This window comes from Stylophora pistillata, chromosome 14 (genome assembly GCF_964205215.1).
Source record: "Stylophora pistillata chromosome 14, jaStyPist1.2, whole genome shotgun sequence".
Lineage (NCBI taxonomy): Eukaryota > Metazoa > Cnidaria > Anthozoa > Scleractinia > Pocilloporidae > Stylophora > Stylophora pistillata.
The window spans coordinates 14,150,013-14,177,831 of NC_142532.1; the positions used below are offsets into that span (position 1 = coordinate 14,150,013).

At 38.8% G+C, this 27,819-nt stretch overlaps 1 protein-coding gene across 2 annotated transcripts; it reads right to left on the minus strand.

Moving 5' to 3' along the window:
• Positions 1 to 2,566: 2,566 nt before the first annotated feature.
• On the minus strand, positions 2,567 to 27,600 carry LOC111346510 (uncharacterized). 2 transcript variants are annotated; one of them, XM_088745062.1, is made up of 21 exons: positions 27,389 to 27,600; positions 25,563 to 25,681; positions 22,378 to 22,428; positions 21,994 to 22,070; positions 20,321 to 20,395; positions 19,493 to 19,561; positions 18,528 to 18,605; positions 18,388 to 18,408; positions 18,161 to 18,199; positions 17,934 to 17,962; positions 16,662 to 16,714; positions 15,692 to 15,753; positions 13,672 to 13,728; positions 12,330 to 12,395; positions 12,092 to 12,148; positions 7,245 to 7,335; positions 6,653 to 6,757; positions 6,413 to 6,511; positions 4,933 to 5,864; positions 4,266 to 4,331; positions 2,567 to 3,614 (listed from the first exon to the last, which is right to left on the minus strand). In XM_088745062.1, the coding sequence occupies exons 1-21, from the start codon at positions 27,430 to 27,432 to the stop codon at positions 3,573 to 3,575; spliced, it is 2,232 nt and encodes a 743-aa protein (XP_088601188.1). In that variant the 5' UTR covers positions 27,433 to 27,600; the 3' UTR covers positions 2,567 to 3,572. The 2 variants fall into 2 exon arrangements, with proteins under 2 accessions (XP_088601188.1, XP_088601189.1); XM_088745063.1 differs by lacking the exons at positions 21,994 to 22,070; positions 22,378 to 22,428; positions 25,563 to 25,681; positions 27,389 to 27,600 and adding an exon at positions 20,699 to 20,717.
• Positions 27,601 to 27,819: the final 219 nt, after the last annotated feature.

Genomic DNA, 27,819 nt, shown 5'->3' on the forward strand with positions numbered 1-27,819 from the left:
TGGTTTGGAGGAACGAAGAGGATACTTTGAAAGTCAAAAACAATGAAAAATATTTTGTTTCTAATATCATCAAATTTAATAATTAAAAACTCAATCTAACCGTCTAGTTGCTCCGTTTTAAGCCTTTATTAATCACACCGTGATTTAAGTGAAAGAAGGTCAGAATTCTTGAGTAGAATTTCACAAACTGCTCACCGAGAAGTAAAAGTTCCCACGCTTGAGCTTTAAGAAAATTGTATTGCGTCAAACTGACTGAATTTTCATTTAGATATTCATGGTAAATTTTGTTTACTGAAGGGATAAGGTTTTGGCCAACGAATTTGATGAAATATAACTTGATATAAAACCTACCTTGAAGGTTTTGGGAATTTCTTCAGGATGCTTTCGTTGCGTGGTTCTCTCCAGTGTCTCTCCTTCGCCCGCTCCATTTTTCTTAACCAAATCTAGCGCAGACTCTAATTTAACGGTTACTCCCATCGAATATACAGTTTGTTAGATTCGCCGACAGGCAGGGACACCGCAACAGCTTGCGCCAATTACTGCGGGCCCAGTAAACCCATCCATCGCACAGTAATTTCGTGCGTGGGAAATCAACGTCTCCAGCCCCTAACCCTGAACAAGACGGTACCTCCATTTATTCGTCCCTATCCAAGAAGACTAGAATATCTAACCATTTCTTGATGTTATAGAAAGGCAGCATATTCTTCTAATTTTTATTTTAAGACCTTGAGTGTTGGTCCGGCCAGGGCTCGAACCCTCGACCTCCCACACAACAGTCCAGCGCTCTATCCATTGAGCTGACCGGGAGGCGGTTAACTCAATAGATAGACCGGATGGTTTCAATGGATAGACCGGATGGATAGACCGAATGGTTTCAGACCGGAGATGATGATACAAGTAGCCCTCATACACTTGACAAAGAATAGTTGACAAGGTCAATACATGGTCGTAATACTTGCGATTTCTGCCGTTGAGCACCTAAATTCATCAATATTGTCCAACCAGGAAGCAAAGTTAATGTTTCGAGATCAATGTACAAAGCAAATGCATGCCTTTGAACAATCCAAAGTAACGTCTTTGGCTAAAATCGAGTCAGATATAGCGACAGTCGATAAGCCTAGAATGGTGAATAAACTGAACGCGTAGGCCGGAAGTTCGAGAAGCACGACTGCTGACCGGATGTAACAAAATGTGATGGAATGTAACACTGGATGTAATGCCGTGTTTAGACTTGAACGGTTTACTGAGGTACGAGCGTTTACCTGCCTAGGTAAACATTTTCCGTGTGTAAACGCTAACTGATACAGCATAGTTTTAGAATTTCCCGCCAATTCGATTTCATGACGCAGATAATGCAGATAGCGGGAGTGTTGAAGTTGAAGTTGAAGTTCATTTATTTGTTTAAGCAGATTGATTAATTAGCAGCTGTAATAGCTGATGTGGACCTGCTGTCCTAACCCACCCATCCCACCCTAGGGGAGGACATCCATCACACAGTAATCTCGTGTGTGGGAAATTAACGTCTCCTGCCCCAACCCTGCAGGAGACGGGACCTCCATTTATTCGTCCCTATCCGAGAAGACTAGAGTATCTAACCATTTCTTGATGTTATAGAAAGGTAGCAAATTCTTCTCAATTATTTTAAGACCTTGAGTGTTGGTCCGGCCGGGGCTCGAACCCTCGACCTCCCGCACTACAGTCCAGCGCTCTATTATTTGAGCTAGTGTAAACACTGGACGAATGTACCAAGGTCAAGTAACTTGACCTTAGCTTGTAAATTTTTACCTTGGTAAAAGCTCAAATATAAACACAGGCTAAGTGTAATGTATCCTCTTGTTATGGTGTTGTTTTACAATGGCGGGGTGAGGAAAGCCCCCCGCCCAAAAAAAACAATGAAAACCGAAAAACCGAAGCATCAAGTACAAATTAAACGTTGAGCAATCTCATACCCCGTAAAAATGGGAACAGGGTTGAAAAGTTTGGGTGCTACGGGAATGAGTTTTCCAGCTGTTTCCTTGTGATATACTGGGATTGGTCTTCTACCAAACTGTACTTGGTATTTTTTGATCCAGCCCCTCCAGTAAATCCCCAGACGACCTCAGTGTTGTTAACAAATATTAGGCGAGCTTGCTTCATCGTGATTAACATAAAAAAAACTCTTGTAAAAATGTGTGCGTTGAGGCATATCCAGTACCTTGATGCAAACAGACTCAGTAACAGCCCAACAACAATGTACCATGCACGAAGAAAACCATAGTTTCTTTGAACAAATGCTGAGAATATGCATCATGACATAAATCTAAAAACAAAAACCAAAGTCAATGAAGCCGAAATGAAGCTTGGGTGAAAATTGCCACACCCAAAAACAAAAAGATTGCTTTATAGACTGTGAAAAAGCAATTACAAACTCAGTTATGATTAACTATTCGTCACAAGAGAATGAAAACTTCGCACGTGAAATGTTGTATGTATTTACCAGCACTGTAAAGAATTAGATCCATTTCATCGTTGATTTCACCACGGTTTATACCAAGTCCGTAGTCTTGCATGTGCCGGGAAATATCCCTTTGACATTCACTGAGTTTTTATTGTTTCCACTGCACTTACAAACGTCCCCTTCGGGATTTAAAAAAGAACAACTTTCCATTGTCCCAACCAGGATATTTTCCTTCGCACAACGATATGCAAATTTCCCTTACAGCGTTTTTGATTGAGGGCATAAATTTACTTCCGGTCACCCATCCCCCCACCGAAAAAAAAAAAAAAAACAGCAACAAACCAACAAACAACAACAATAAACATATAAATAAATAAACAAACAGAAAGAATGCCATGCAAAATTTGGGCAGGTATTAGATATTGAATGTGAAAATTTATCGGCCTGGAAAAATTTATTTATTTCTGAAGGAGAGGTGGATCAAAAATTGCAACTTCGTAACTTCTAGTGTGTACGCTTACTGGCCCAGATCAGCGACGCATCTTACATGTAGGCCATCATTAATATCCAATAAACAATGAATAAAAAAACAAACCCAGGAAACATGGGCTGGTTATGTGGACAAATGTTAGGTTGCGAGACCCAGAATACTTTATCGGCGAATTTTATGAAGTAGGAGAGTACCTCTCTCATTTGTCTGAATTTCATTTAAATTGGTTCACGTACACCCGAGAACCCGACTCGTTTATTTTTACTTCTTGAGAGTGATGTAATCGCTGGATGCAATCGCTGGTTGTAATCGTAGGATGTAATTGAAAAACCTTTACAACGTACTTGTTAAGTACGAACTGGTGTGAGGTTTCATTGTTACACAAATTACAATATTTGAATAGTATCACAAAAGAGCGGAAAAAGTCTCTTTGAAGTATTTAAATATTTCATGTTTCTAAGACGGAAAGATCACCAAATAATTTTCCCTACACGAATATTTCCCATCTGAATTAAGAGAACAACAAGTACATTATGTAATGAAGAACTCCAACTCAACATCCACAAAGTCACCTTAAATCTGCATTAGAATATATTTATTTACTTTTCATACTCTCACATGTATTAAGACAGAAAGTTAAAAATATCAGAAACTGCTCTGTACATCTTCACAAAGTAACATCACCTCCTAAGAGAAAATGCAACAGATAACAATTAAAAAAACAATACAAGAAACAAAACAAAAAAAAAAAGAAAAAAAAAAGAGAGAATGTATTTCGAAAAATTACTTCAAATTCAGTCATACGGCGATCGAAAGAAACAACACTTCTCAATACTCTCAGTCACCCAAAAGATGTAGAAAATCTTGGCTCTGTATAATTATGATGTCCTTAATGCCTTGACTGTAACTACGTTGTTGTCACTCAGGAAATTGATATTATCTGATCGATGATATGGAATCCGACTTAAATGAGAGAAGTGAAAAGGAGTTGCCTTTTTTCTAGGGCAGGGAGAAGTCCCCAAAGAAAGGAAATATAAACAAATCGGAGATAAGGAACATTTGCACGCATCCAAAGACGACAGCCAGCGAGGAACATAGAGGTGGCTCGACTGACACCACCACTAAGCACTACATATGTGTGTGTGTGTGTGTGTGTGTGTGTGTGTGTGTGTGTGTGCGTGTGTGTGTGTGTGTGTTTGTGTGTGTGTGTGCGTGCGTGCGTACGTGCGGGTGGGTGGGTGGGGGAGAGGGGAGGAAGAGAGAGAGGGAGAGAGAGAGGGAGAGAGAGAGTACTGGCTAATTTTGATTCCCTTAAAAGGAAAACAAGTAAATACTCACATCACTCTGGTATGTTTCAGAGAATGTGGCTTTTCCAGAGTCCTCCTTCGGCTTTGCTTTTGATTCCTGTTTGGTAAAACCAAGAGATTACGAACGCATGCTGACAAGCTGATTGACAAACTGAATAACTGATCGGCCAACTGACTGATTTAGTCAATGACTGACTTAGTACTGATCACCCAACTAATCGTTAAGTATTGCATATTCCCGCATTTTGGTAATTTTTCTTTTCGGATTTTACCTGCCGAGTAATCATCTGGCTCATTACATGTCGCTGACTAATTTACAGACTGACTGATTTGACTGGCTGCCTGCATTTCAGCCTGACTGACTGAGTAGCTGATTGACAGACTGACCAGCTGACACATTGACCATCTCAGACATACCTGCCTGAATGAACGACTGAACAATTGACAAACCAGTGGACTGACTGACTGTTTAGCCTACAAATTGACTGTCCCAAAATTGTTGCCTGCCTGCCTGACCAACTGAACGACTGACTGACTGGTTTCTACAAGCTACATACATGTAGTTGGTTGATAAATGAAAAAGTAGATCGACTGCAAAATAGGAGTGTGGACATGATCGGAAATCTCTTCCGAATATACGTGGACGCACGTGCATTGAGAGAAAAGCTTCTACAAAATTGCTCATATACGACACAAACCTTTTCCATCCTCAAATGCATTCGACGATTTACATCTGTTACAGTTGCTTTTGCTTCTCGAAACGGAGATTCAATAACAAATTGTCCCGCTTGGACTGCTGCGAGACCGTCAACTTCATTACACTCTATCTCTACTTTGGCGAATTTTGTTTTCCTATGATAGACACGAGTTCTGGCTGCAGCATTTGTCTCTCCATCCGAGGCAGAATTGTCCATATCAAATCCTACTTTTCCATGACCATTAAACCTGTTCTCATACTCAAGTAAGTTTGTGCTTCCAACGTTCTTGTTTCCAGATGAAAAAAGTTCGTAAGACTTTCGGAAGCTTCCTTTATCTACGTAAGTGTTTTTAAAGACATCACTTTTGTTGTTTTCTAATCTCACCAATGGTCTTTGGAACTCATTACCAGGACCATTCACCTCGGTTCCTGCCAGCGAATAATCCTTCTCGTTGCAATTTTCCCTTTTATTGAATGCGTTTGAATTTATTCCCAAAGAAAGATTTGTCGGAGTTTGGGAAGTAGATGTGAGCCTGTCTGGGACTTCTTTGCTTTCTTCTTCTGTATCATGCGTGTTTGCAATTCCTTTAGCAAGGGGAAACATCCTGTTCTGTGGGTGAGTTGGTTTGGGCTGTCCTGTAGCAAGAGGACCTTCCATGGCGTATCTGGAATTATCTAAAGGCAACTGGTTTACCCGCGGCGATTCCTCATTAATTGTCGCCTTGTCTATTTGAGAAGATAATAAATTTCCAATCTTCAGAGATGTTACATTTTCCTGTTTGGTTCGAGAGTGGTTTGGAGAAAGAGAAGTTGCAGTAGTTCCCCGCTTTAAGAGTTCAGTTCCAGAAAAATGTTGCCTTTTAACTTCCTCGTCAACGTATGGTTTGAAGTTATACTCAGTAGGAAACGAAATGTCTGTACAACTTCCAGCATCTGAAAATAACACAGCGGTATTTGAATTTATTGATTGATACTGGTTTTACCGATTAGCGTAGTCAAACTTGAAAAAGGCTGCCCTACGCATATCAGAAAACCAAAACGCTGAAAGAGAACAAGGCTTCCGTTCACTGTTTTGCCCACTGTGTTATGCCAAAGACAAGTACATAACGGAAAAGCAAAAACAAAACAAAAAATAAAAATTCTGTTTATTTGAAAAAAAAAATTAAATAATCAAGATAATAATAATTTTTGACGTTAACAACGATTCAGGGCGGGGTAATGCTCCTATCAAAACTGTTCATAAGCTTTACGACGACCATTACGAGGCCAAAATGCGCTCTTAAACTTGACTTACGAAGAGTTCTTTCCTCCTTTTGGATCTCAGTGCCTACCTAGCCCTTTCACTTTTGAGATTCAGCAGAAACATATAAGTACACTCTATCAAGGTTGTATTCTTCTGGTTTAAGAGCGAGTGTTATTTCTAGTTTAGCAGCTGTTTGAAGAATACATTTTGTGCAGGTCAGTGGAAGGCAAGAACAAACCTGTTATCTTATCTCCTTGTTGAGGCAACAAATTTGCAAAGGAACACTCAGAAGCCAAAAATGGATGTAGCACAGCTTGATAAGGCGTAAGTCTTTCACCTAAGATACAAATCAAAGAAACAAGGGGTTTTTTCACATATCACTGAATGTAGCATTGTTTTTTAGGATAATTATTGTAACAAACAATATGTTTCAAGTAAGTTTACACAAACTTTCATAATGATAATTCTGTTCACTAACCTGGTTCATACTTCAGCAAGCCAACTAAAAAACTTGAAAAAGAGAAATTTCTTGAATTATGGAGTTTTAGCATCACATTAGACACACATTTCAGGTGATTGCCCTCTAAAAGCAATGGAAAAAAAAAACAAGTCTGAGGTGAAAAAAAAGCTCACATTCGTTGATTCCTATATCCTATGTAGGATTCTTTGCCCATGAACATGTATTGTATTTATGGATTTATTTGTCCATTCTTTTTTTTTTTTGAGGCAGAAATGGTTGGAAAGGTGAATGAAGGGATACTTTTTTCTCTAGGCATCTCATTATACATGAAGTTTTTTTGCTAGAAATCTTCCCATGTATGAGTTAATTTTCAATTTTCATTTGAGCTACCTCCCAGCTTAGCTCCCTCTCAAGTCTTTGGAGGGTTCCACCTTCACACAAAGGATAAGTTGTCTTTTGTTATTACACTACATGTAACTCAGTTCAATAGTTTAAGTTGTGTTGCTTGATTAATTCTATAAAATGTTGACAGAGACCACTCATATGATATTGAGGACTAGGTAAGGATTGCCAAATTAGTTTGAGATAACTTGATTACATTTGAATTTACCTGAGTTGTGACCTATAAATTGTGATAAATCTTCAAAAAATTTTCCAATATGGAATGGACTCCTAGGTATGGGACCAAGAATACTGGTTACCTAGCAACAAAGCAAAAAAGAAATGAAAAAATTGATTGAGCTTACTAAGTACCATAGTCAGAAGGTGATCAGAAGAATTGCAAGAACATTGCAAGTTTGTTTGTATTCATATTTCCTCAAAATAGTGGTTTAGTGTTTGTGTAATAGTATCGGTGATGACGTAATCTAATTAGCATAAAGCACGTGGATGAGGTTGTGTGATGTATATAGAACGAGTGTGCGAGTGAATAAAGGTGTGTTGCAATGCGGATTCCGTGTGCTCTTTAAGTTCCCGACAAGATACTAAATTTGGCGACGAGGATGCAAGGATTTTATGTCTAATTCTGAGGAGTTGGAAGAAGAAGTGATGGCCACCACATTACAGTTACCTGCTATTCCCCCTTTCTCCGTCTCAAGCGATCAAATGACACTCGGGCAGCGCTGGTCGAAATGGGTTAAAGGTTTGGAATACTTTCTGGTGGCATCTAACATTACCGAAAAGAAACAACGACGTGCTGTCCTGTTGCACTTAGCAGGCCCTGAAGTCCAAACGGTTTTCGAAACTCTCAGTGGTACTGGAGAGGATTACGATACGGCACTTGCGAAATTAACCGAGTACTTTGAGCCGAAGAAGAACATTCCCTTTGAGAGACATGTGTTTCGGCAGGCAGCGCAACAGCCGACTGAAAACATCGATTCGTACGTGACGCGATTACGAAGCCTTGCGAAATCTTGCGAGTATGGAAATGTGGACGAAATGATCCGAGATCAAGTGGTGGATAGATGCGCCTCGAACAGTCTTCGCCGTCGACTACTACGAGAAACCGACCTAACACTGGATGGGCTTTTACAGATCGCTCGATCAATTGAAGCGTCTGACCTACACGCTACTACAATGGAGGCAGCGCCGGGCTCTTCAGGACGGGTCAACAAGGTCTCGGGCGGATTTCAAAGATCGAGAGGAAGAAACAGTGGAAAGTCACGGTCGTGTCAACCAAAGAATGCGAAGAATTCACGACCACAGAACCATGACACGAGGCAAATTGTCTGTTTTTGTTGTGGACGTGCGGGGCATCGCGCGAAAGATCCTTCGTGTCCTGCAATTGGAAAAGCTTGTAGTAACTGTGGAAAGCAAGGACACTTCGGTGGAGTTTGCAAAGGAGTTCCGAATCGAGCCACTAGTTCTCAGAACGTTGCGCAACAACGGAATGCAAATGGGCTTCGGTACGTGACAACCGAACAAGACCCTGGTTCAGACGATGAATATTGTGGGCGATTAGGGGCAACATGGACGACAATACTGTGCAAATAACTGTTGAAGGTACATCGATTCCGGTTATTGTTGACTCAGGGGCAAGTGTCAATGTCCTGGACAGTATTACATTCAACCGATTGTCGAATACAGGAGTTGTTCTCAGAAATTCCGATGTCAAAATTTACACATACGGCTCGAAAACGCCGCTTCCTGTCAAAGGAACATTCCGTGCCAATGTGTCAACAACTCAATTTCACACACAGGCCGACTTCGTGGTTGTTGAAAATTTAAATGCGGGATCATTGTTGGGCAAGGAAACTGCAACGGAGCTTGGGTTACTAAGAGTTGGCCCGGAATACCCGAGCACAGTTAACCAAATTACAGTGAAATCTGTACAAGTGATTGTGGACAAACATAATGCAGTGTTTAACGGCGTTGGCAAACTGCGGGATTATCAATTACAAATACACATCGACCCAGAAATTTCTCCAGTTGCGCAACCGCAGCGCCGCCTTCCCTTTCACGTTCGTAAGGATGTGGAGAAAAAGCTCAATGAATTGCAAGATCTCGACATTATTGAGGATGTTGACGGTCCAACGCCCTGGGTTTCGCCTTTAGTCGCGGTCCCAAAGTCCAATGGCGAAGTACGGGTTTGCGTCGACATGCGTCGTGCAAACGAAGCGGTGATCAGAGAGCGACATCCAATACCAACACTTGAGGAAACATTGGAAGCACTTAATGGAGCAGCTGTGTTCTCTAAGCTTGATTTGCGATGGGGCTATCATCAGGTCGAACTACACCCAGAGTCTAGAGTGCTTACAACTTTCTCAACACACAAGGGACTTAAGCGTTACAAACGCTTAATATTTGGCTTGTCATCAGCACCAGAAATGTACCAATATGTCATTCAGCAAACTCTTCAAGGAATTCCCGGAGTAAGGAACATTTCTGATGATATTATTGTGTTTGGCTCTGACTAAGACAGTCATGACAGGAATTTGGAACTTACACTTGCACGCCTTGAGAACAAGGGACTTACGCTTAACCGAGAGAAGTGTATCTTTAGTGTTCCAGAATTAGTATTTTTTGGATTTAAGATTTCTGCCGATGGCATTGCACCGGACGACAAGAAGGTTGAAGCGGTGAGGAACGCGCGAACACCACAGAATGCAGCGGAAGTGCGGAGTTTTCTCGGGTTAGTGAACTACTGTGCGCGTTTTATCCCAAACTTTGCAACCCTCGCTGAGCCATTACGGATGCTCACAAGGAGTGATACAGAGTGGGTCTGGGGTAACGCGCAACAAGAGGCATTTCGCCGCCTTCAAGTCATTCTAACCAGTGACTGTGTTGTTGCACATTACGACCAAGCCGCTGAAACGGAGCTGAAAGTTGACGCAAGTCCTGTTGGACTTGGTGCCATTTTGCTGCAGCGACGTGGTGATTGTGTTCATCCTGTGGCATATGCGAGTCGCACGTTAACAGATGTTGAGAGGAGGTATTCTCAGACCGAAAAGGAGGCACTGGCGGTTGTGTGGGCTTGCGAGCGATTTCATATTTACTTGTATGGTAAACTGTTCACCCTGTACACGGATCACAAGCCGCTCGAAGTTATTTACAACCCTAAATCCAAGCCACCGCCTCGGATTGAAAGATGGGCACTTCGACTGCAGCCCTACACATTTGATGTTGTACACATGGCCGGAAAGACAAACCCAGCTGACGTCCTCTCAAGATTGCCGTTAGAAAACCAACCGTTCCGGGAAAGGAACATTGCGGAAGAATATATTAACTACGTCACAGTCAACGCGGTTCCAAAAGCACTCACACTTGAGCAGATTGCAAATGCTACTGAGGCAGACCCAGTACTACAGCAAGTACGATGTTGTCTGAGTGACTGTGAGTGGCCAGACACACCAGAGCTCAGGCCCTACAGGCGGGTCAGAGATGAACTGTGTGTGACCAATGGAATCATCTTGCGAGGACATCGTATTGTCATGCCTAGTACCCTCTGGCAAACAACCTTAGCAAATGCACACGAGGGTCACCAAGGCATTGTGCGGACCAAACAGATGGTCAGGGAGAAGGTTTGGTGGCCAGGTATCACACATCAAGTGGAGACAATGGTCAAGGCATGTCTACCCTGTCAATCTGTTGCGGGCAAGTCTACTGCAGAGCCACTCCGACCTACAGTGATGCCTGACAAACCATGGCAAGAGGTACACATCGATCTCTGTGGACCGTTCCCTACGGGAGAAAGTCTCGTGGTTTGTGAAGATGCATGTACGCGCTGGCCTGAAGTAGTCATTGTACGCTCAACTACCTCTGCGGCCATAATCGGACACCTTCGAAAGATATTTGCTGTACATGGGCTTCCAGAGAAAGTAGTCACAGATAACGGTGCAAATCTTGTGTCAGAGGAATTTGAGGTGTACCTGGCAACGCATGGCATCCAGCATCGGAAGGTCACACCCTACTGGCCTCAGGCGAATGCAGGGGTTGAACGATTTAACAAGACAATTGAGAAGGCAATTCGCACTGCGCATGCTGAAGGAAAGGATTGGCGCACTGACATGTTTGCCTTCCTACTGAACTACCGTGCGACACCTCATGCGACTACCGGAGCGTCGCCGGCGTTTCTACATTTAGGACGTGAGATCAGAACCAAAGTCCCACAAGTTGAGACACGGATGTCGAATGCTGTATCTGCTGCAATACAGTCTGCAAAGGGTAAGGACCAACAAGCCAAGCAGCGCACAAAGGTTTATGCAGACAAGAGAAACAGAGCGAGTCCATCAGACATCAAATCAGGAGACAAAGTGTTGCTACAGCAGGCGCGGCAGAACAAGCTATCAACGCTGTATGACCCTCAACCCTACACAGTGCTAGAACGTAAGGGACCGAGCCTTATTCTGCAGCGAAGAAATGGACGTGTGTTCATGCGCAATGTATCGCATGTCCACAAGTTACACCAGAACACTGCTGTACGGGAGGAAGATGATTATGTGATGGATTTTGATCTTCCACAGGCACTGAATCCTCCACGGGCAGCGGAACAAGATACGCGAAGATCTGCTCGTGTCAGACGTGCACCGGCACATCTGAGGGACTATCAGTTACACTGAACAGTTGTCAATGAACTTTGACTGAACAATTGCAAATTTTAGTATGCTAACGAGTTCTGTTGGTTTCGCTTATTTACCGAAAATAGCACCAGGGATTATAGCTGAGTTTAAATTCAATCAAGGGAGGGATTTAGTGTTTGTGTAATAGTATCGGTGATGACGTAATCTAATTAGCATAAAGCACGTGGATGAGGTTGTGTGATGTATATAGAACGAGTGTGCGAGTGAATAAAGGTGTGTTGCAATGCGGATTCCGTGTGCTCTTTAAGTTCCCGACAAGATACTAAAAGTGGCAGTCTACAGAAAGTGTAACCAGAAAGGGGGATACCATTAGCTGCATTCTAGGTAACTCCAGTTGATAAACAGCTTGTAAAAGTGCCAAAGAAATAAAATAACATACCTCTTGCAACACTTTTGTTTTATTTTCTCCTAGAAACAGAGGTTTGCCTGTGTACAACTGAAACCAACAATAATATCAGAGGACATTATTTCATTTCCAAATCAGTAACATTAACAACTTATAGAGAAATATACACCACGAAAATGTGAAGTATCATTCATTTTAACTCAGAATGATGGCATTATTCATCTAAAGATTGTTTATAACAATCAGAGTACAAACTGATCAATAAACAAACCTCAGGTAAAATACATCCTAGAGACCAAATGTCAATCTCAGGGCCAAAGGGAACACCAAACATCACCTGAAAAGAATTGAGACTGCGTTTTCAGTTCCATTATCAAGTGGAGTATACTGTAATACCTTAAAGTTTATAATACCTGTATTTACCCTTGTCAGTGTTTATAGCACAAGCGCTAGTGGGGGTCAAGCAAACAATTACTGAAATAAATAATTCAAATTGAACATAACATTGTTAAAAATCGCAACTGGCCAGAGGCAAACCAGTTGGCTATTTACAAGCAGGGCTCAACGCTAACTTTTCAATGTACAGTACTAGCCAAGTGGCTGGTGATGTTGTCCATCTTAGATGCTACGACAAAGTCAGTTCATTTACAAGCCAAACTGGGCAGTGGAAACCAAAAACCACTAGCCAAACCTGAATTTCTACTAGTCTGTGGCTAGTGGGCTACCATTAGTGTCGAGCCCTGTACAAGCATGAACTTGGAGCTTCCATGTAACAAATTCAGGTAGTGGTCAGGGTGAGACTTGTACACGGGAGTGGTGGATTGAGAGTCTGACACGCTGACCACCTGGTCACGCTGCCTCCAGACTGTGCTTCATTGCGTTAAACAACATTTAGTGAGAGCTTCTTCCATAAGCTGAACTTTTAAAAAGATCGTGAACACTACACTGTAAATTTCAAACTTACCTAAATTAATGAATTTGTTTGATAAATTTGGACTTACTACCGTAACGTCACAAATATTTGGGTACCACTACTTTTCCAGTGACCAGACACATACAGGCACAATAATGTTTCTGACTTTTTTCTTTCCGAAAAATAACAAACTAAGGCACATTGCAAATCTTATGATTTACTGTAACAGTCTTTTTCATCTGCCACAGGTCATCCACATGACTTGTTTTATGACACATACTACTGGATCATCATTCATAGGATGCTTAACCCTTTAACTCCAATGGGTGACCAAGACAGAATTTCTCCTTACAATATCAAGCAGAAAAGTGATGAGAATAAAGAACAATATCACTTACAAAGGGATTTTAAGTTGATCCAGAGCTAAATTCTCTGAACTAAAATCATAAGAATTGTATGGCAAACAGCAAGAAGAATTACCAATATGATCCTCAGCGTGAAAGGGTTACATTTATGCAATTCCAAAATATTAATGGTTTAACTTAGATTTATTTTACTTAGACCAATCAGGAAAACACTGGAGTTGCATGCATGTAACCTAGCTATATCTAAAATGTTTCTGTAAGTTTTGTCACCCAGATACGTAACAATCTGCAATCTGCAATCTTATTCATTAAAACAGCAATATTTTTTACTCTACCTCAGGGGCTCTGTAGAGTAAAGTTTGTAGGTCAAACTCATCATAATACAAGGAAACCTGATAGAATTAAACACAAGGAAACAAGAAATTAATGACATAGTTTGCATACAGTTTATATTTAGTTATCAAATTCCATTTATCAATAGTAGCAGATGGGCTGATAGTGACCGCTCTATTATCTGCAATGACCAACTAACCATGCTACACTTAGTCTAGTTATGCTCACCAATGGAAGTTAATACTAAAATCCCTGTGTTTTCCCTATTTACTTCCTTTTCATTTGCTCATCCCTCTCAAAGTATATTAATTTTCTATAGATCTCCATATTGGAAAATGCACGACTCTCCCCAACCCTCTAACTTCCAGGATCTGATGTTACTTTTCCCCTTTACATTATAATTAGCTACTATGCATTTTCTTGTAAATTAGTTACATGGCTGAGAATTTGGTGTTAGACTAAGATAAGAGCTTCTACTGATACAATATTGTATTCCCATTAAAATAACTTAACTAACTCTTAAAATAACTAAGGAGAATTAAGATGCTACCTTTCTATAATATCAAGAAATAGATAGATATTCTGGTCTTCTCGGATAAGGACGAATAAACCGTAGGTCCTGTCTCCTGCATCTATTAATTAGTTAATTTGGTTAGGCAGGGGACGTTAAAGAACCTACTCACAAGATTACTGTGATGTGGTCTGGCCTGCTTACTGGGAATTAGGGGGGGGGGAAGGGGGCATCTTCAAATAAGTTTCCTTCGATTGTTTGTAAACTGCTGATGCAGTCCGGCTTAAGTCCCCCGAAAAGTGTTTGATCATATCCACATGTTAATTTGTGCAATATAATATTAAATTATTATCATTATTATTATTATTATTATCATCATAATTATTATTGCTATGGCAGTATATATACACATCTGGGTGCCGATCCTACTCACTCAGGCTAGGCATTGACCGTGGCTAGCCTACCAGTAAGTCTTATTTTACATACTAAAATTACATGAAATTGCTAAATCTACCATTATAAAAAGAAAAAGTCACATAAAATCAATAATCTAAATATTACATAATGCATCATAAAATCCTATATGAGTCCTTAAGTAGCTAGCTGACGGGCATGTGTGAGAGTTCTAAGCTAACTAAGAACCTTAAAGGTTCTGGCGATGTTCAGACTGGCGCTGAGGACAGCTTTCTGCAACTGACAAAAGACTTCTTTCCCTCTCTTTGCACCTAACAATTCTCTAACACTCCTTCCAAAATTCTTAGAGTTGTCCCCCTAAGACATCTACAATTATTATTATTACCCGTTTGCTAGAAAAGGTGTCGATATCATAGGGAGAAGTTACAGGTTAATCCCTTCTAGGGGTTAAGGGCTGGGTTAAACACATGTGCACAGTTTCATAAAAACAGTTTTTCACAGCTGGTACAGTGTATGTGAGCCCTTTCCCTTTCTGTAGAATTTGCTTGTCCATAATACAGTATAAACACTGAAATTTTCTAAAGAAACTGTGGTGCTGCATTGGTGTGGGTAACAAGGTAATCAGGTTATATCAACTGAGTTGAAACAGTAAAAATAATTAATGGCCACCGTATGTTAAAAAGCTGATGTTTCAAGTGTTAGCCCTTTGTCAGAGCAAATGCTCTACAGTATACTTTGGATAAGAGCTTTATCCTACAGTATAGTATTACAATTTTAGTATAATTTCAGAGCTGAGCAATTAAGAGTTCCCAGCAATCTGATCGGTCAAGCGGTTCTTTATATGACATACACTATATAAACTGACCCACACGGTTTATATAAAATGTTAAAATAAAATGTTAATAAATGTTACTAAAATGTTATGATTTTAGAAATTTCTCTGTTGTTCAGCTCTGAAATTATACTGAAACAATTATTTGCCTCAGGTTTGGTGAATATTGTCGAATAATTGTTAAATACTAATGCATTCCCTGCTGTATCTGTACACATTTACTACCTAAAAGTAGTTATATAAATTACCAAATGATAGAAATTACCTCTCTATGAACCCAGTGAATTGCATTTCCAAAGTCAACAACTTTTATCTTGATTTCGTCACCTACAGTGTGTTAATACAACATACAATAAGAAAAAAAAGGTATATAATAGTGTGTTAACAATCAGAACCCCCAAAGGAGGTTAGCTTCCAGAAATGCCAATAGCTAAGCTGTTATCCCATAGGTCAGAGGTCAGTTTGGCCCTATATTCTGAGTCTGTTCCAATATATCACAAAGTTTGCAACTAAGACATGTGGCCCCACATGAGGCATCCCTGGAGGTTCCATCATGGTGACATTAATGTACAGGTAATACCATGATTTCAATTGCACTTTGGTGTTAATAAACCCATTCAAGTAAATTTTTCAAAGAGAACCAAACTGCACTTGCCCCATGCCTCATGCAATTTTTAGTCATTGAAAAGTTTACAAGACTGCTTATTTACACCAAATTGCACTTGAGTCATGATATCGCATAACTTTTAGTAATAATTTACATGAAAAAAGCACCACAGAAAATCAAGACATGAAATTTTGACAGTGTGCGCTATTTGTTATTTGCACTCATCTACAACTTTGCACTTGTGTTACATGAAAAACGTACTCGTTTTCAGCCAATCAAAAGCACATAATTTTTCAAGTATATTATCAATAGCAGAAACAAAAACAAGACAGTGCTGAAACAAAATTTCTTGTTAGGCAGAAACATGGCAACACAGCAAATAATTGTATGGGAAAATGAACTCTGAGAAAGCATTAAAGAAGCCTTTCACTAGCCACTATATGCTGTAACTTCAGAATCTTTAAATATATTATAGGTCTGTTTTTCTTACAAACTGCTTGTAATAGTTGTCATTCATATCTAAAACCAGATCAAATTGTTACAACTATCTTTAGAAAGGAGGCTTTTCGATTCAATAAGTTCAGCCAATTTTTTCACTCATCTATTGTAAACACACCACGTACTTCACCTTCTTTAAGAAGAATGTTCTCTGGTTTCAAGTCAGCATGGATAATATTCTGTCTGTGGATTGAGATGGAAAGCTGAGTGAGAAGCATATAAAATCCTGAAATCAGTCCCTACTCTCAAATGAGCACCCCCCTTTGAAAAAAGATTCACTCCTATTGTCCAGAATACAGAACAAGCTTCCTAATAGCCCATTTCCGAATTACCCTTGGCCCCTTTTTTAAAACGAGGCTTGGTGCTCAACCATTCTGTTGAAAATGAGTTTAATTTGCATGTGAATGAAAACTTATTATAACATAACCAAAGTAAAGCGCGTGCTCTGATTGGTCAATTTAGCGTCCCCCATTTGCCCATGGGTGTACGCTGCTGACGTGAGCAAATGCAAAGACTATTTTTCCGCACGCGCTTGTTTTTTCTGGTCACGTAAGATTTGTTAAATAAAAGGGAACTCTTTAGCTACATGTATCAATGTTATGTTATAAAACAAATAGTAAACACCACAGCGTACACTATTGAGTTATGGATGCACTTGGGAGGTTTGCTAAGCACTCAAGAAGCTAGAGTCGCTCTCCGCTATCGCCTCGAGCGACTCTTACGCTTCTTTCATGCTTAGCAACCTCCCGCGTGCATCCATAACTCAATAGTGTGCGCTGTGGTGTTTACCATTTGTTAATTATCATATGAAAGGATGAGCACCAGGACTCATTTTGAAAATGAGACCAAGGGTAATTCGGAAATGGGCTATTCAAACCAGTGCCACATTTATTATTTACACTATTGAGCTATGGATGCACTGGAGAGGTTGCTAAGCACGAAAGAAGCGTAAGAGTCGCTCGAGGTGATAGCCGAGAGCGACTCTAGCTTCTTGAGTGCTTAGCAAACCTCCCAAGTGCATCCATAACTCAATAGTGTACGCTGTGGTGTTTACCATTTGTTTTATAACATAACATTGATACATTGTAGCTAAAGAGTTCCCTTTTATTTAACAAATCTTACGTGACCAGAAAAAAACAAGCGCGTGCGGAAAAATAGTCTTTGCATTATTTTGCTTACGTGAGCAGCCTACACCCATGAGCAAATGGGGGACGCTAAATTGACCAATCAGAGTGCGCGCTTTACTTTGGTTATGTTATAATTATTATTTGAGACATCAGCAAAAGATCAACAAAAGCTGGGCAGGGGAAGAGTACTAGGCTTGACAATGAAATAAAACCATTTGGAAGTACAGCTGAGTAATTTAAGAGAGTCCAAAGAGAACACTTACAATTAATCTTACCTCCTTAGGAATCCAAGAGCTTGTAAGAGCTAATTAAAAAGCAAATCAATTTATTATTAATGGTAATGATCATATGATTTTTATTTCTGTCAATAAATTTGAAGCACAATTAAAATTTCCATTTGAAAGTGAACCCCAGTGTACTTTAAAATGGACTTATAATAAGTTCTTATATCTGAAAAAATAATTTAAAAAAAACTGTACGAATTTCAAAAAGGTTCGCTCACTTGAAAAGTTATTTTCCGAATGACTTTCAGTTTATCGTCCTGTTGGTAAACCATATCAAGAAAACATAATGTTGACCACTCAATATTACAGAATACTTATAATTATGGTTAGTTGATGATCTTTCCAAAGATCTGAGTGTATAAATCAAGCGATTAACAATAGATAATGGTTAATTAAACAATCAAAGCATACAATGCACATGTAAATATACATTAAACACTCTTACCTCATTATCAAACTGACATTTCTGTAAAAAAGATGATTAGAAATTTAATACTATGTCAATAGAGAAACAGCTGCAACAAACCAAAAAATGGATTGAAGGTGATAAAGCTCTCAGAACAAGTTCACTTCATGTTTACCAACCTGAAAGTATTGATGAAGCGGCCGAGGACGCAGAAGCTCAAAAACCAAGCAGTAATGACCCTCAAAACTGAAAACATTCTAAAAATTTAATTACAGTGTCAGACGCCATAGCAATGGAGAACACTCTGAAATCTACACAATAGAAGACCCTTTGCTCCTCACCTCTGAGCAGGATTTCCACCCAAGAATATTGTACGTATTGCAGGAATAATTGAGTTAAAATCATCCTTTTGTGCCAATAATTATCTCAGTGGTATTAAATCAACTATTTGGTGTCAGTGGCTAGTAGTGGATAATTAACTTGCCAAATAAAAACCACTAGCCACCTCCACTTTCAATACATTTTGTTGTATAGTATATGTGAGTATTATCATGAGTTGTGCCTTACTTTGACAAGCAAAATACAAACAATGAGTAAGAATACTCAGCAATGCTACACACCAAAATGACCAATAAGTTATTTATTATCCAACACACCAAATTGTTATTTAAGTGCAAGTGAATTTTGGGAGTATTTATCTACGGAGAATGTGTGACAGAAGTATGCGAAGTGGAACAGAATTCGCATGTTGTCATGTTGCTGTTTCTATTTTCTTCAATAAATGATGAAATTTCATTGTCATCTAACTGCTTATCTTCACTTGATTTATCTAATAAACTTGGATTAATATTCACCAGCCATTCCAACTCTCCATTGTCAGATTAAAATGATTTAAATTGTCTGCCATTTATTTTCATTGTAACTTCAATCCAATTCATAATGCTTGTGCAAAGTGAGAATACCTGTCCTAACCAGTTATCTAGAGTACAAACACCGCATGATATTTGCACTCATCAGGGCATTATTTGTATTCTGTGGAGTGTAGTTGGATAATAAATGTTGATTTTGCACAGTGTCTCTAAAAGAAGTACATGTAACAAATTGATGACTATAACTGTACAGTAATTATGGTGTTATGACTTACAAATAACTGAACAGTCCTGGCAACATGGAGAGGATCAGCCTTGTTGAGCTGTTGAATGCAATCTGCCTCCTGCATCAGCATTGACAATAAACAGTAACACCATGTCATACAAAGTGGAAAGTAATTTGAGCCAATTTACCTTAGAGGCAATCTTCCAGAGCATCTTCACATGTACAGCCTCCACATGCAGTCTATAACTCATGTCAACTTAAGGTAAATGTCATCTTGAAATTTTCAAGCATGTAGTTACACAGTCAACTCCTACCAGTAATGATAGTTTTGCTACCATTCTCAGCTGAGTACAACAGATTGGAATTCAATGAATTTTGAAAAAATGACAATCATACTGCAGTTTCATGAAAATAATCTACGAAAGTGATTCTCTCAGTAATAAACCCTACTATAATCTAGTAGTGGAAATAGGCCTGAAAAAAAAATGCAGGCTCATACAGGATTTGATTTCTAATACTGCAAGGATTGCTTTCATACATTTCATGAAACCACAGTACACATATATGATTTTCATATATTTAAAATTCAGATTTACTTTGATGGGTTTAATTATACAAGTTAACATAATGGCCAGCTCCCAAGTTGGTTTGTTAGCTCAGCTGGTGGAGAACTGCACCTGTCACAGAGATCATGTAGGTTCAAATCCCTTATGGGCCTGAATTTTTTTCCAGGCCATATTTCCACCACTAGAGTGGGGTTTATTAATTACTGCAAGGATCATTTTCATACAGATTGGAATTTGTTTTTCTGAAACATCATCATGCAATCATGCATAAACTTTTAAGCATATCTGTAAACACATTACTTGAAAGATACCTGAGCTCCAAGTCTGGAATAATCCAAATTCATTATCTTTATAGCAACTTGCTTCTTTTTAAAATGGTAAGTATCCTTCAAGGAGAAAATAACATGAATTTTAGATTTGGTGAATATACATGCATGCTTGGTACACTGAACAGTTTTTGTTCAATCATTAATAAAACAAGTTCCATCATGAGAGGGGAAACTGTTGTCTTGGAGAGATTGGAGATTGGAATTGGGCAACATTGAGGCCAATGGGTATGATTAACAATTATTTGCTGAAGGTGAATAATTGTTTTAGTATAATTACTCAGGTGATTATAGAAATGAGCAAAGGAATGTTAAATTTATTTCTCATAGTCACGCGTGAACAACTGAGCAAGAGCCACTCACACGGACAACTGACTATTTCTCTTGTAAAAAGTCCTGTCTTTCCTCTTGACTGAGACGTAAAATTTTGACAAACATTTATTCATCTCGTTGACCTCCATTGCCTCAAAGTCAGTGGTAAATTCGGTTTGTTGTTGAAACCATTCTGTTAAGTAAATAAAGTGTTGCAAAAGTTTATTGTAGTTGTTTTGATCTTCATGCATGTCGACATATGCAAAATATTCACGGGAATTTAATTATAAATGGTTTCTTTGTTACGTTTAGCACAATTTTCACTCCTAATACCTTTGAAGAGTGTCATTCCAAACTTTGTGGCATGTTTGGTATTCCTTGGAATGGCACTTTCTCTCATTAAATTAACTTCCTCTTCAGACACATCGACAAAACGCGAAGTGGCCATTTTGAAACTATAATCACCTCGCCGGAGGTGATTATAGCGGAATATGATGCCATTCTCGGCCAATAAGAGTGCGAGAATTTCTATAATCACCTGATCACTTATTATCCCTTAGGTTTCAAAAGTTTCAGCTGTTTCTAGAGGGAACGGGCCTTTGGGGTTATGAGGGAAGTAGTTATTTTGAAACATAAAATACACTGTCCTTTAAATCACATTTGAAACTCCTTTGAATGTCTTACCCCTTTACGTTGTTATGAAAGACAGACTGCATTTGGCCTCGTTTCTAGAGGCTTTAATCTACAAAAACGTCGTGCTACATATACTTCACAAAAATGGCATCTTCACAAAACAAGTCCACTGACATATAATGTTGACGGGCACTGAACAGGTATGGGTATCCCAGATTAACAATAACAATAACAATGTAAATTATGGCTACTGGTACAGTTACTTAAACAGAGTTTCCAATGTTTGATTGTCACTACCCATGTAACTCCTTAGATCTGAATGTTACTCTCCCGTCTAGCTTCTACATATTTTCTTGAGTTATTGGTGCTAATTTATTTACCAGAATTTAAAGTTACATCAAGATGACAACTTCTTTCTGATAAGACTTAGAACAGTATCTCTCTCATTACCTGTTTGCTATTTAATAAATAGAATCGTAGGGAGAAGTTACTTGTTGATCACTTCTGAGAGTTACAAGGATTAGTGGCAAGTTTTTAGCCATTTATCATAAGCAATAAGTTACTCAATCCAGATATTATCTTACATTCTTGGGATAAAATTCAATTGGTATAAGGTTAGCTGGTATAACAGGCAGTACTCGTATTTTCCCAAGACAATAATATTGCAATTCTGTAATAATTATTTTAACTGTATGTGCGTATGTGAAACTTACCTCTGCAGAAATCAAGATTGATGATTTCCCTTCACCAATAACTTGAATAAATTTGTATCTTCCAGCAAGCAGTGGAACTACCAGAAAAAAAACATTATACAGAAGATAACAATTTAATATATGAATTAAAAATGAAAACAATTGTACTAATTTATTTTGATAAATTAAATATTATACAATTATAATGATTTGATTTTTGTAATATTCATTTCTTTTGTTCAGCCTACACATACTCAAAAACCTTTTTTTGATTTACTGCTCTTTAACTATTACTAGCCCAAGATACATGTTGCTCAGTGTGGAAGCATGCTTTTCAGAAAGATTGCAAATCTTTGGTGCTATAGATGTAACCAATGAGCTGAAAAAGAGTAGTTAATTGTGTACCTGGGTAACAAGGCTTGAATTTACCATCTTTGCCTGTCTGTGAGGCTGATACTGGAGCAGAAAAGAAAAAGAGAATGTACACAATAAATGAAAATCAAGATGCCATAATGACTGCAACTACACATTCTGGTTCACTTATCTTGCTTTTATGCAAGAAACAAATCAAAAATTGGGCTGCAAAGTCATGGTTTGGGTTATCAGCCTTCTCAAAACTGGCCAGTCGGTGGCTCAACAAGCTGCCTCCTTTCAAATCTTGACTGTCTCTTTTCAGTCAAAAAATATAATTTTCAACGGCAACAAATGAAAAAGAAAACAAGAAAAATTAAATGCAAACAGAGAAAGTTAAAGAAAAGCCGCCAGAGTGCGTTTAGCTGGTGTGATCCGCTTAAATCTTATATGATAATTACGTGACTTTTTACCCTTTTAACACACCCAAAATGCACCAAATTGCATCTCCGAGCATCTAAATTTCCAAAATTTTCCGGAGAGCATGCCCCCGGACCCCCCTACAAGCTCATGCCCGCAGGGCACTCAAAGGGGTGCCATTGGCACCTCAACCTACTCCTCTAATCCATTAACCTACTCCTTGAAATCCTTTTGAGAAGGCTGGTTGTGCTCTAATAATGAATGGGAGGCGTGATGGCCTCATGGTTTAGTGCGCTAGACTGTGGACTGCCAGTTACACGGTGTTGTGTTCTTATGTAAGACAATTTACTCACACAGTGTCTCTCTACACCCAGGAGTAGAAATAGGTACTATAAAATTAATTTTAATGCTGGGGGTAACCCTGCGATGGACTAGCATTCCATTCAGACAGGGGGGGGAAAGTAGAAATACTCCTAGTCACTTCCTGCCACAGAAACCCAGTTTAAGTGCCAGCCTGATGGGCCACTTGGCTCGTAAACACGATTTACCCTTTACCTCTAATAATCAATGGTCTTTTTAATCAAATTGCTGCCAAACTTGCTGGACATTTCCCACAAAAAGGCTGAAAAAATAATTATCTAGACTCCATTTATCCTTTGAGACTTTATCGAAACATGACTTTTGTGGTTTCTGCAGGGCAGTAGACACTAACAGTAGCCAACTAGCCACAGACAGGTAGAAATTCAGTTTCCACTAGTGGTTTTCGATTTCCACTAACCAGTTTGGCTAGTAAACAAACTGAAATTGCTGTAACATCTAAGTTGTCACAAGCCACTTGGCTAGTAAGTTGAAAAGTTAGTGTCGAGCCCTGTTCTGTACAATATACAGGAAAAATTCCCCTCTTGACAGGTACAGTGTACATGTAATAAATGCCCCTGATAACTGACAAAAGTTTTCTTTTCCTAGTCTTCTTACAAGGGGTGCACCTTTTTATCAATTTCCCCCCTTTCAAATAGGTGTACAGAGTTGTACGAGTAATATGTACCAGTTTACACCTAACAGATGCAAGAGTCAGCCAACAGTGAATTTTGCTGTTTACTCCATAGAACTTGACCCTTTAACTCTCAGAAGTGATTAACCTGTAAATTTTCCCTTTAATATCCCTACATTATCCAACAAACAGGTCATGAGAATACTTAAACTTATCAGGTGGAAGTTGATATATCTTGATGCGAAATCGAATTCTTCTCACTAATTTACAAGGAAATGTGTAGCAGCAAAAGGGGAAAATTAAAAATCAAATCTTGGGAATCGGAGGGTTAAGGAGACTGGCATTAAAAATGGCAACAATATATAATATCTTATTTGTCAGACGTTTTGTTGTGTAGTATCACTGAGCATTTTTACGATGTTGTGTCGTATTTTGACAAGCCCATAGGGCGAGTCAAGATACAGATAACGAGTAAAAATACTCAGCAATATTACACAACAAAACGTTTAATAAGTTATTTATTATCCAACACGACAAACTGTTATTTCAGTGCGGGTAAATTTTGCAGATATTTCTTTACGGGGAGTGCGTGACAGAAGTATGCGAAGCGGAACGGAATTGGCGAGTTGTCGTGTTGTTGTTTCTATTTTCTTCATTAAATGAAGAAATGTTCTGGTTGTCAAGCTGTTTTTCTTCATTCGATTCATCTAATAAACTTTGATCTATATTTCCCAGCTATTCTGACTCTTCGTTGTCGGAAATATGATTCAAATTGTCCGCATTTTTTTTCCTTATTTGTACTCTACCAAGTGTAGTTGGATAATAATATATCTTATTAGACGTTTTGTTGTGTAGTTAATTGCTGAGTATTTTTACGAGTTGTGTCGTATTTTGACATTAGCCCTATGCGCTCGTCAAAATACATGTGTGTGTCAAAATATGTGTTGTGTCATATTTTGACGAGCCCTATGGGCTGGATAAATAACAATAAAAATACTTAGCGATACTACAGAACAACGTCGGAAATATGATCCAAATTGTCCGCCACTTTTTTTTTTCGTAACTACAATCCAATTCTTTGCTTGTACGATGTGAGAAAACCTGTTTAACCGGTACTCTAGAGTACAAATACCACGTGATATTTGTACTCGTCTATGGCGTTATTTGTACTCCACGAAGTGTAGTTGGATAATATATATATCTTATTAGACGTTTTGTTGTGTAGTATCGCTGAGTATTTTTACGAGTTGTGCCGTATTTTGACGAGCCCGTAAGGCGAGTCAAAATACAAATGACGAGTAAAAATAGTCAGCGATACTACACAACAAAACATCTAATGTTATTTATTATCCAACACGCCAAACTGTTATTTCAGTGCGGGCGAATTTCATGGATTTTATTTACGGGAAGTGCGTGACAGAAGTATGCGAAGCGGAACGAAATTGGCACGTTGTTGTGTCGCTGTTTCTATTTTCTTCATTAAATGAAGAGATTTTCTGATCGTCAAGCTGTGTTTCTTTGTTTGATTCATCTAATGAAGTTGGACCTATATTTGCCAGCCATTTTGACTCTTCGTCGTCGGAAATATGATTCAAATTGTCCGCTACTTGCTTTTTTTTTTTCGTAACTACAATCCAATTCTTCACTTGCACGATGCGAGAAAACCTGTTTAACCGGTACTACAATAGACGAGTACAAATACCGCGTGATATTTGTACTCGTCTATGGCGTTATTTGTACTCGTCTAAGTGTAGTTGGATAATAAAGAATTATACTAAACCTTTTGTTATTGTAACCACTCTGAGCAATTGTAGAGTTTCTTACTTACAGAAGCGTGGTTTTTTTTCTTCAAGCTTTTTATACAGTACCCTTAGTCCCCCTGACAGTTGGGTACTGATAAATCTTTCAGGCGGAGTAATGTATCCTCTGTAATAGCTGCCAGTTCTCCTATAATTCAGAGAAAATGAACAAAGCATATATCCTAGTTGATTCTTCACAAAAAAAACAAACAAATAAATCATATGCAATAGCAAGGACAGTAATTTACTTTCTCTTGTTCTTGACTAGGCATTTGATTTATTTCCCTCACATGTGGTACCATGGCATTGGTTGTAAATGCAGTATGTGTGAATATTTAGAGCTGAAATATGAATGTGTGAGTGTAGGATGGGATTTTTCATGCATGGAGTAGTTAAGATCAATACACTCATAGGATTTCATTCCTGGAGCATTTTCCAAGGTCAATTTGCACAATCTGTGTATGCAAGGATGCATTACCTACGCTAACATACATAGTAACATTTATTTTAACTCCCAACTTGGGCATTTTGGTTACAATAGGGACCTTAAGCAGTCAGGACGGCAACGCCAAGGAAGACTTCGATTAATTAATGAATTTCTACTCTTAGTTAGAATTTTAAAAATGGCTGCATGAGCTTACTGTCTCATACAATGCCACAGCTCAACTTCAGCATGACGTATAAAAGCAGCGTTGAGGTCCAAATGGAAATTAAAATAATTTGCCGTCGCGGTTTTGGTTTGCAGACGACACAAATTTTGGCGATTTCACATTATTGTTTTGCATAGGATGGCTAAGAAATGTACAAAGTTCAAAATGCACGCACTGAGCTATTGTTCTGCCAATTAGATCTCTTGTTTTTCCACATCCTCATTGCCGTCACCGTCGTGGTTGCTTAAGGTCCCTAATGTCTAACTACAATATTTAAGGTATACATATAAGTTAAAAAGGAGAAGAAGAAATAACAGTTAAATAATTAACTATTATTCCACAACCGCGCGTTGGAAATGAGATGATAGATAGCCAATGAGGCGTGTAGCGCCGAGTTGGCTATAATCATCTCATATCCAACAAGCACGAGTGGAATAATTGTTTTATTAAAAACATTAAATTCAATATCAACTTTTACTAAATTTTTAGCTCCCTTTTAATTTCAAGCTGACACGAATGCTTACCATATTTGTAGATTATGATATATTGGCTCATATACCATAACGGCTAAGCCAATAAAAAGTCTTGAATTGCATTATCCAATGATTCAGTTTTTAATGATACATTTTATCGCTAGAATCAATTACAAAAGACCTAAAAGTATAATTAAAGATTAAGTTTACTCAATAGAGGTTTTGAAAAGCAGCCATGTTGGATGGCAGGAACAATAGATTATTTTGCCCATGGGAAAAAAATTCCTTTTTTGTGCAAGATATTTTTATTGTTCCTGCCATCCAACATGGCTGCTGTGAAAAACCTCTATACAAATGCTCTCCGCTTAATAGCTTTTGCGCTAAATGACGCCTGAAGCTATTTACACTGTCCACAGCTTCCAACACATTAGAAATACAGTTCCAAAGTTTGTATCCACAATATGTGAATGAACGTTGTCTACGTGACAGACGACAACGAGGAATCTGTTAAAGATTGCGTGATCGCGTTTTCAAGTTCGATCAATTTACCCCAGGACCTAGCTCCAAATTTTCCATCTGGCCCTGGTTACTCAAAGATTGATTAATTAATGTTATCACCTGGATAGATCTCTATCCAGTAGACGAAGCAACACATTTTGTTGACATTTTTCCGCTAAAACATCGATCCTAACACCACGGATAGCGTACGGAGAAATAATCGCATACAAGTACCTATGCACGGGAACTGGCGCAAAAGCTCCTTCCAAATTCGACATTTCAGCTAGGAGCAACTCTCCTCGGAATTAAATGGTCTTCTACAGTTGATGAAAGCATCACTGATTGATCGATCGCTCGATCGACAAGATAATTGTGGCGCAAAATTTCAAAACATCGTAAACTCATCCGAAACGTCAACCGAAGCCCCTTTTTCTCCGTAATAGTCACCAGATCACCTCGATTAAATGTCAAAACAAAGAGTATCTATGTCATGTAAGGGTAGCGTTTTGTTACAGTTGGTCTCCTATTCAGTTAGTAAATTGTTCGTGGAAATCAAATGCCACTAAGTTTAGTTTTGCGAGAGGTTGCCCCCCCCTAAAAAGGTTTGTGAAATTGAACAACTAAAAAACATGATTTGAATAATAGATCGAGTTACTCACCTGCAT